The sequence below is a fragment of the Musa acuminata genome, chromosome BXJ3-9, assembly GCF_036884655.1.
Source record: "Musa acuminata AAA Group cultivar baxijiao chromosome BXJ3-9, Cavendish_Baxijiao_AAA, whole genome shotgun sequence".
NCBI lineage: Eukaryota > Viridiplantae > Streptophyta > Magnoliopsida > Zingiberales > Musaceae > Musa > Musa acuminata.
The window spans coordinates 9,541,520-9,551,250 of record NC_088357.1 but is presented as its reverse complement, the minus strand read 5'-3'; the positions used below and the strand labels follow the sequence as shown (position 1 = coordinate 9,551,250).

The following is a 9,731-nucleotide window of genomic DNA, read 5'->3' as shown; positions in this document are numbered from 1 at the left end:
AAGTGTGATCATATCTCAACTCCCATTAATCACCATGGCGGAGAGAAAATTGTTAGTCAACTTGCTCTTCATTTACATGCCTCTGCGACATAAAAACACAAGCACTAGGAAAGTGAAAGAGGAGCACTACTGGATTCATCCGACTCACCCTACTCCAAATCTAAAAGTCTTCCCGCTTGTGACTGGCTCATCCCATCGCCGGCCGTATCAGCCTTTCCACTAGCTTTTGTTTCTATTCCTTAGATATATTGTAGCAGCATGGCAACGATGTCCATCTTGTTCTGCTAAGTAGAAAGTCGAAGAAAGATAGCGAATCTCTACTTTGTCACACACAACGCAGAGGCTCGTGTCCTTTTCGACTCAAAAGATGCCACTAAAGAAAGAAGCAAACTTGCTTCTTTCCCCATCTTCCTCCTTAGTTTAAGGTGAAGAATTATGCTGTATTAATTGGAATGATCAAGGTTTTAAATATCATAAAAAAACAATTGATGCGATAAAACTTGTAAACATATTGGGTCTTTTCCTGAAAAAGAACAAAAATATTTATTATGATATCAAAGCATATCATAAATTCGAATCGTGTATTTATTTGTCCTCCTCTTTTATAATGTCTTAGTTAAAATTGCATCAATCATAAATCAACCAAATAATTTAAAAGATATTCGAATTCAATACCTAATCGGGATTTAAAACCTTATCTATAACCTGGCTGGTAATGGGCATCATCTTACTAGTAGCAACAACATGGTGGTGGTGCCTAAAGAAAGAAGTGACATGGGAAACAGAGCTGTGCCACCTCCTGTGTGGTTCCCCAGATTCCATATGGGTTAATGGGGGAGGGAGCTTAATTAACGCAAGTCCCATGGTACTTGTTAGCATCTCTACTTTGCTTTGTTGGTAGGAGAGAGGAGACACACCAAGTTGTGTGTGCAGTAGAGAAAAAAGGAGAGGAAGATTCTCCACCACTTTAGACACCTACATAGAATATGAATTCAATGCCTCACTCGATCCAGTGGCAAGTTGAGAAGGCAGTCCTTCCTAAATGTGATGGCACTGTTCATATATGCCTTTCTTCCTCTACAGATGACAGGTGAGGTTGGACCATGCAAGCTGGGGATGACATCTGAGGTGCATATGGAACCAAAACCCTAAAAATGTCACGCATTGCACGCTTCAGAGCACCAGTCTCCAGAGGCCCACTTCGTGATGGTGAAGTTTATACTCCATGGGATGAGATTGAAGTTTGAGATGCCTGAGATAGTTATCTCTGAAACAAAATAGGGTTTAGATCAGTAAGAATCATAGTGAACTGGTCCAAGAGAAATAGCCTGCTTTCCAGCAAAAGACTTGTACATGAAACCTTTTGCTTTTTCTTCCTTTGCAGTTTATCTTCTTCTTGATCATGAAACCTTTTGCTTTTTCTTCTCAACATGTTGGAAGTTGATATATACTGCTGCAAAATTAGCAACCTTGTCATCTTCTACTTTCCATACTTCAATCAGTATCTCCTTCAGCTGCTAAAAAAACCTGTTTGTAATGTCATCATCAGCTTGTTTGCACATCAGAGTTTGAGGAACTATCAAATTGCAGCTTCCAAGCTCAATCATTCAAGCATGAGAGAGAGAGAGAGAGAGAGAGAGAGGTTGGCTCAACTTCCAGGAAGCTGCATGCCCTACTCTCCCACATCCATAACATGAGTGCAGTAATAGTTTATTAGAAGGTGGTACACAGTCCTCCACCAACCTCCCTCTCCCCATGTGCTGCTCCGACATGGGGGTGCGTCCATCCTTTTCTCGGTGGGGCCGCACAAACACCTGTCTAGAGGTACCGCCCTGATAGGTGGGTCCTAGTGAGGCCCCTCCTCCTTGGCTTCATCTTGGTGGTGACTTCCATATCCCCACCTCACCTCGACTTGTTTACAGATAAGCTTCTCTAATACTACGACTCATTTGAAATCCTTGTGCTGCCTCCTCCATCTTGCCTTGTCTCATATAGTATATGTCAAAAGGAGAGTTCGTCTGTAAAGGCAATAATGTGATGATTACTCCTTTCTTAAGCTGATAAGAAGTTATGGCATAAGTCCATGGGATTATAATTTGTTGTGCTTCATCGTATGAGGAAAAATATAATTTTATTTCAATAAAAATTCAAATATATATATATATATATATATATATATATATATAAACAAGTGTAATGAAGATGATATATCCTTTTCTTAATATATTTTAAAAATAAAAAATATATTATATTAAATGACGAGATCTATCTCTTGTAAAATAATATATTAATCGATCGAATTATCTCAATAGATACTTTTTTAATGCATTAATTATGATAATATATTAAGAGAAAACAAATTTCCCTAGAAGAATATAACAAGAAAATTTGTGGTTGACTATATGAAACTTGGAGGTGCATATAACCACATAAATATATGTGTTGGTTGAAACCTAGTGAAGAAAGTTAAATGCACAAACCACACAAGTAGAATGGTTTCCTTTCTTTAACAAAAAGAGTAAATGCATAATTATTTTTCACAAAGGATTTTAATAACTTTTTTCTTAAAATTAAAAAAGAAAAATTACGTGTAAACCTCTGTGTTACATGATGAATACATGGAACATGGTGATTGGGCATCAATCTAAAATAAAAGTTTATGCTAATATGTTAAGAACAACACCTATTATATATACATATACATATACATACATACATACATACATATATATATATATATATATATATATATATATATATATATATATATATATATGTATGTATATATATATATATATATGTATGTATATATATATATGTATATATATGTATATATATATACATATATATGTATATATATACATATATACACATATATATACATATACATATACATATATATATATATATATATATATATATATATATATATATATATATGTATATATGTATGTATATATGTATATATACATACATATATACATATATATATATCGTTTTTATATTAATTATTTATGAACTCTAAAGAAATCCCTAAATACCAAGATTTAAATATTTTCATTATATGAGTTTTTAAAAGTGTGGCAAAGAGAAAAAGTAAAAGAGCCCAAAAGAATATAATCACAAACATTAATATACATGATATTTATGGGATTCATTAATAGTTTTTTTAGGACATATGTAGCCATATTTTCAGGTACAAAACTATACCATTATTGATCAAAATTGAATACAAGATCCATTTAAATATTTTTTTAATTCAAAAATAATATAATATTATAAATATTTATATAATAGTAGTTGTTCCATTTCATCATTTTGACACACATATTTGGCCACCCAATCCCTAAGCATTTCACGTGGCATTTGATTCCTTATGCCCACACCAGCTTGCCGTTATCCGCCGACAGCGCCGTATGGGCCGATCCGTCCCCGTTGCTTAAGTCGTGACCCCTGTCGTCCGCGAAGTCCCACTCTCAAAGGGGTATTTTAGTCATTTTGTGCACAAGCCGTCTATAAAGAGCCGCTTCTCCGCCCTTTTTAACTTTAGCCGCGAAGCTTTCCACCCCAAAAACAAGGCGAAAGCAGAGGCGGCTCCTTGCGGCCGCCGGGAATCTCGAGCTTCGGCTAGCGTCTTCTCCCGGATCCTCCTTCAAGGTCGGCGTCTCCCGCCGGCGCCGAGGTGCTGCAGGTTTCGAGGCGGTCGGAACCCCCCGGCTGCGTTCGCCGCATGATGTGGTTTTCTCTCTTCCCGATGAAGGCGTCGACGCGGCTCCTCTGGAGTACCTCCTTCTTCCGCCACAAGACCGCTGCCGTCGCCTTCCTCTGAACCGGCCTACAAGCCATCCCTCTATAGATAGAGTCTGTATAGATATTGCTCCGCGTGGATACTGCTACCACTGTAGCTGACTTCGATCTCGCTGGCGACTACTCGGATCTGGGATCGGGCGATGGATCCTGCCCGTCTGATCTTTGATTCCTCCTCGTCGCACCGCTACCACGGGCAGCGGATGCTCCTCTTGGGAAGCGGCGGCGTTAGTCCGGTGTTCGGAGGTGAGCTTTAGGTTCTACAGTACTTATTTCCCATTATACCCTTGATTTGAGGGTTGATCGAGAGGGGTATTTTCGGAATAAAAGGGGCGATATCGTCACTGGCGGAGGGCGCGAACAAGCGGCGGCCGTTCTTCACGTCGCCGGACGAGATCCTGGAGGAGGAGTACTACTACGACGAGCAACTGCCGGAGAAGAAGCGCCGCCTCATGCCGGATCAGGTAGTAGAACGCCTCCTCCCTCCTCCATCTTCGATGCGGATAAAAGTGTTCACACTTAATGATCGTGTAAGTTTTTGCTGCTATCACTTCTCATTCACGCATAGCTAAATCCATCATCTTATGAATTCCTTCTTTTGGATTTCGATGTGAGAACCGAGAAGAACATAATAAGAGCTAACAAATTTGTATGCCTTTGTCCAAGATCTGGTGTATAAAATGAGATAGCAGAGGAAGCATGACCACAATAGCATGTGTTTGATGTTATTCCCCCTGCCCATGTGACCTGCTGCATCACGTGTTGCTTGTCAGTTGCCATCAAATACTACATAAAACACATAATGGTTGATGCATGAAACACTCTGGGAAGATACAAAAGCAGTTCCATGTGTTCTTGACGATGAAATGGTTGCCCTGATTGACCAACAATTAGCATATAATGATGAGATTGCATGACAAATGTTTGAGTTCTTATTGGTCATGAATGAATTTGACGGTGAGTGTTGAAAGTAAAAGGTACACTTACTGGAGCGGAGCTTCGAGGCGGAGAACAAGCTGGAGCCGGAGCGAAAGAGCGAGCTAGCTCGGAAGCTCGGCCTGCAACCGAGGCAGGTGGCTGTTTGGTTCCAGAACCGTCGCGCCCGGTGGAAGGCTAAGCAGCTGGAACACGACTTCGATCGCCTCAAGTCCTCCTACAACTCCCTCCTCTCCGATCACGACTCCCTTCTCAAGGAAAACGACGGCCTCCGCTCCCAGGTAATCTCACCCATCCTGCTCTGAGTTCTTTGGCATTCATTAATACTTTCCTCCTTATCTCTAATAAGAGTTTTTAGTTGGATAGTAGTCAGGAATCTAAAGTATGTTTATAAGTCTTGATATCATCTCATGTCCAAGTCACGTGTGAACGAACCCCAACTATAACATTGAGAAAGGAAGACAAATATAGGGAACCCCAAATATAACATTGAGAAAGAAAGACATAGGATTCTAACTCATGATCTTCTTGTTCAAACCATAAGCTCTTAAGAAAAGACCTAATATGTTTATAAGTCTTAACATCCTCTCTCTCTCACATGTAAATAAAAACTAGATATGCAATACAAGCTAAAATGAAGAATGAGTGCTACATAAATATTTTTAATCAAATATTGAAAAAATAAAATAGGTACATGATTGATATCACTAGAGAAGGCTTCAAATTTTGAATATGAAAGATGAAGGCTTTTCCTGTCTCTATACTTCAAATTATGTTTATAATTAATTTTGCCATCAATTTCAGGACAAACATTAGTGCAACACTAGGATTGTTCTTTGTGACCTGAAAATTAGTGCTCAGAGTTGTAAAATAATTTTCTTAAATTAAAAGATCAAGATGCATATATTGATCAACCTGACGGGAGCTTCATGCACACTGTGATCATCAATTTGTTCAATGTATAGATTAGTTTGGTAGAGTTACGCAGTGGAATCAACTGCTGTAACACCAACCAAGTATCCACCAAAGACTGACTAGGAATCAGGTTTCCTCGAGTTAAACCAAGGACCATTCTAGATATTGTACAGTAGCTGTCTGAGGTCTCCGTCAACTGTGGAACTTGGAACCAACTGCTGCAACACCAACTGAGTATCCACCAAAGACTAACTAGGAATCAGGTTTCCTCGAGCTAAACCAACGACCATTCTAGATATTGTACAGTAGCTGTCTGAGGTCTCCATCAACTGTGGGACTTGGGGCATGGCTAATGGCGGAGAATAATAAGCATTTGGTTTCTTCCTTCTGCTCGGAGAAAAAGGAGAGAAATGCTTTTGTTCTTACCGCACCACTACGAGGAAGTGACCCTTGAAAGAGAGTGGCACTGTTCCTATTGCCCACGTACGATTCCTATACGTTCAACCTTCCCCTGTATCTTTCAGGTCATCTCATTGACTGAGAAGCTCCAGAGTAAGGCAGCAGCACTGACGGCCGCGGCTGCATCAGTCAATGATCCTGCGTCCCTGGGCGTCCCAAAAAAGGCCGAGGACAGGCTGAGCACGGGGAGCGGCGGGAGCGCGGTGGTCGACGCGAACCAGCTGCTGCACAGCAGCGAGGAGTCCTGTCTCCCCGATGGCTACCATAGCATGGGGCCGGTCGATGTCCGGGTGCACTCGGAGGAGGACGACGCCAGCGACGAGGGGTGCAACTACTATTCCGAGGAGGATGCTCAGCTAGGATGGTGGGTTTGGAACTGAGGAAAGTGAACACTGCTTTGCTCGTCCTCTCCTCCTCCTACTTCCCCTCTACCAAGTGTTTGTGGTTAAGTAATGTTAGGGTTGGTGGTGACCTCAATTTGTGCTTTGTGCTTTGTGCTTTGTGTCATGTTTGAATAGCTGGACTAAGTGGTTAAGAGATGAACACTATTTATCCTTGTGCTATTATATTCTCGTCATCTTCCTCTTGATATGGTCCTTATTTCCTGCTCATATACAATGAACTTTAAACCGTGCTGACATCCTCATTCTTCCTCTACAAGTATCTTGTTCTCTGAAAACCCTAATTACTGTGATGACAAGGGCCTGACTGTCACTTGGAGCTACTCCATTTATTTTCTTTTGATGGCAATATAAGCAAAAGAATATTCTAAGGTGGAGAAAAAAGGCACTTATTTCCTTAATTAGTGAGGATATATCTTCAATAGTAATTGGACCTTGATGCAAAGAGACAATTTGATTCTATTAGTTGAAGGGTCAGTATCATGTCATTCTGCTGTTTTTTTGCTTGCCTCCATTCATCCTCCTATGTTAACTAATAATTGATTAAAAAAAAGGACTATAATGTTTGACAAAATATTTGTAATATTGAGTATAATACTATGACTAATTGTATCCAATGTAATAGTCCTATAAATGTTTTCATCAAGACTAATCGAGATAGTCCTATAAATGTTTTCATCAAGACTAATCGAGACCTATATTTCAGATAGCCAATGGAGTTGGAGAAGACGACTAATTGTTGTCTTTGCAATTATTTTCTTCAATAAGTTAACTATTTAGATTAAAAAGAATTATTCATATATCAGATGAAGATGAAAAGAATAGTCTAATATTATTAGGGATCCAAAGAGTTAGATGATACCTATTAAGTTTGACATATAGATTAATATCTTAAATTTTAATTATGTTTATGTCTAATTCTATATATGTCTATTTCTGACTCGAAAGGGTCTATTAGAACTCTTACAACTTAGGTGTTCTCATGATTGTTTTTGGAGGATAAACATCATATCTTGTTCTTGAAGGATACATATATGTTGTTTTGTCGTGATTAGAATCCGAGATATCGCCGTGATGATTTCTATAAATACCATACTTTGGGTAATGAAAACAAGGATTAAAAGTAAAAAAACATTTGTTAAAATGAGAGGGAAAATAGAATCTCTGTATGTTGCATTTGATTATTGGAGTCTGCTTAGACAAAAAAATGCATATAATTGAGTCTAGTTTTTGTGTTCCAATTAACTCAATCCTGCATCTGGAACAAATAAATATACATCAGCAACACTCTTAAAACTCTTTGATATTTTTTGAAGAATCATCATTGATCTATTGGCACATCTAACTAAATTGCTACAATCCTTCATCTTGATTGTATAAAAAGTATATTTGGATACAAAGTTGGGATTAGTATGCATCTATTTTCACTCTTTGACAGTCTTCATCCTCTCTGTATTTGTTGTTTGGCACATAATGATCATTTTTATTGTTCCAAATAATCATTATTTTGTTGTTGAGGGCAACATTCTTTAAGAGAAGTTTGATTAACCATTTGATAGTTCCATGTTAGCCCCATGTGAATGGTCTATTTTTTAGTAAAAGTAATTTTCATTTAAATCTGTAAAATATAGTAAGTGAGGTAGAGGAGATGCTTAGATCATTTTGTTTTTTGTTTTTTTTAAAGGAACATCCAAAGGTTATACCTAAAAAAAAAAGCTAATTGGTGAGTTGGGTAATTAGAGATTCTTGATACAAAATTAATGATTAAAAATTAAAAAGTAGTTATAAAAAACTTGATATCCGAGATAATAGTTCTAATGTGCTAAGGGATTTCCTTGGAGCCATTGACAATGGAGATGAAGGATTCTAAATCAAATTAAATTCATAAGCTGATACACTATAAATCCTTCGCACGTTTGAGCATTTCGATCATTAAGGGATTATGCACCTTGCTAGTGGAGCAATCCGTAGCTATCATGATGTAAGAAGGAGAAAAGAAGAACAATCTCATACTTAAAGATTGAATAGGGATGTGAATAAGTTATCACATTGAAGAAAGTATTCAATAACCCCCCTTCTTAGGATAAGATCTAATGAATTGATAATCCTAGGGCCCTCAAAAGAAAGATATAAAATAAAAATTTTCTTCATGTGGGTAAGAGCCCTGTAAACTAAAGTGATTAGAGTAGCATGATAATTCATTTTTATTAATCCAAAGATACTAAAAAAATAAATAATAAGGCTAAGGATGGAATTAGATATAGATTTGTTAAGGCTCTCTTTCTCTTATAGCCAAGAGCGTTGGCGGAGTCAAAAGAACTAAAAATAAAAACTAGAATTAGCTTGTAAGAGTCTCTAAGAAGAAGGGATAGTAGGACTTTCCAAGAAAATATACTTAAAGAATCTTCATGAAGGTGGTAGATATAATAATTATCAAGCTGGAGGTGTAGAAGATGGGCATAAAGATCATATATAAGTAATATGTTCTGATAGCTTCTAAAAAAAAGCTAAAATTTGAGGAAAATAGAAAGGTGTTGGATCGCCTTCTAGTCATACCAAGTCTCATCAACATTAGTTTTAACTTTGATATAATGATATATTAGTTTTAACTTTGATATAATGATAGATATCAATAGTAGACAAAGAGCCCAAAAGACTAAGTTATCATATCTAAATATCATCATCAAACACTTTAGGAATATGAATTCTTAAGATCTTTTCTATTAACGAGCTATGGAAGAGGAGTTGGTGCTTCCTAACGATTATAATTTAGAAGGTTAGAAACCTACCAAAAGTTAGAATACTCCCCTTTATTAACAAAAGTGGGCCAAAGGCTAAATAAAATATTATCTATCTAGGGATTATTGAAGATATTGGTGCTCAAACTATTTTTAATTTTTTTTCTATATCTTCTTTTAAGATTTTTGTTGAGATGATTGATGTTTCTATGGGACTAGGAGGTGAATTTGACTGTAGGAGTTCACCAAGAGTGGAGGGACTCATATTTGGTCTTCGGGACATAATTCCAAAGGAGATTAGAGCTATGAGATAATTTGTTTAGCACAGATTGATCATTTGGTAGAGGTATCAGAGTTTCAGAAGAAGTTCCTTGCAAGTCAAGTCATATACTTTAAAATAGAATCTAATAAACTATAATTAAATAGCAAGTGTGTAGGAATGAAGTTAATAACACTATTTTATCGACTTGGGAGC

General features: G+C 37.4%; 1 protein-coding gene across 1 annotated transcript; it reads left to right on the top strand.

Moving 5' to 3' along the window:
• Nucleotides 1-3,534: 3,534 nt before the first annotated feature.
• On the top strand, nt 3,535-6,706 carry LOC135649800 (homeobox-leucine zipper protein HOX16-like). The gene is made up of 4 exons (XM_065168630.1): nt 3,535-4,053; nt 4,138-4,271; nt 4,785-5,024; nt 6,183-6,706. Exons 1-4 carry the CDS (start codon nt 3,951-3,953, stop codon nt 6,495-6,497), a joined length of 792 nt encoding a protein of 263 aa, XP_065024702.1. The 5' UTR covers nt 3,535-3,950; the 3' UTR covers nt 6,498-6,706.
• Nucleotides 6,707-9,731: the final 3,025 nt, after the last annotated feature.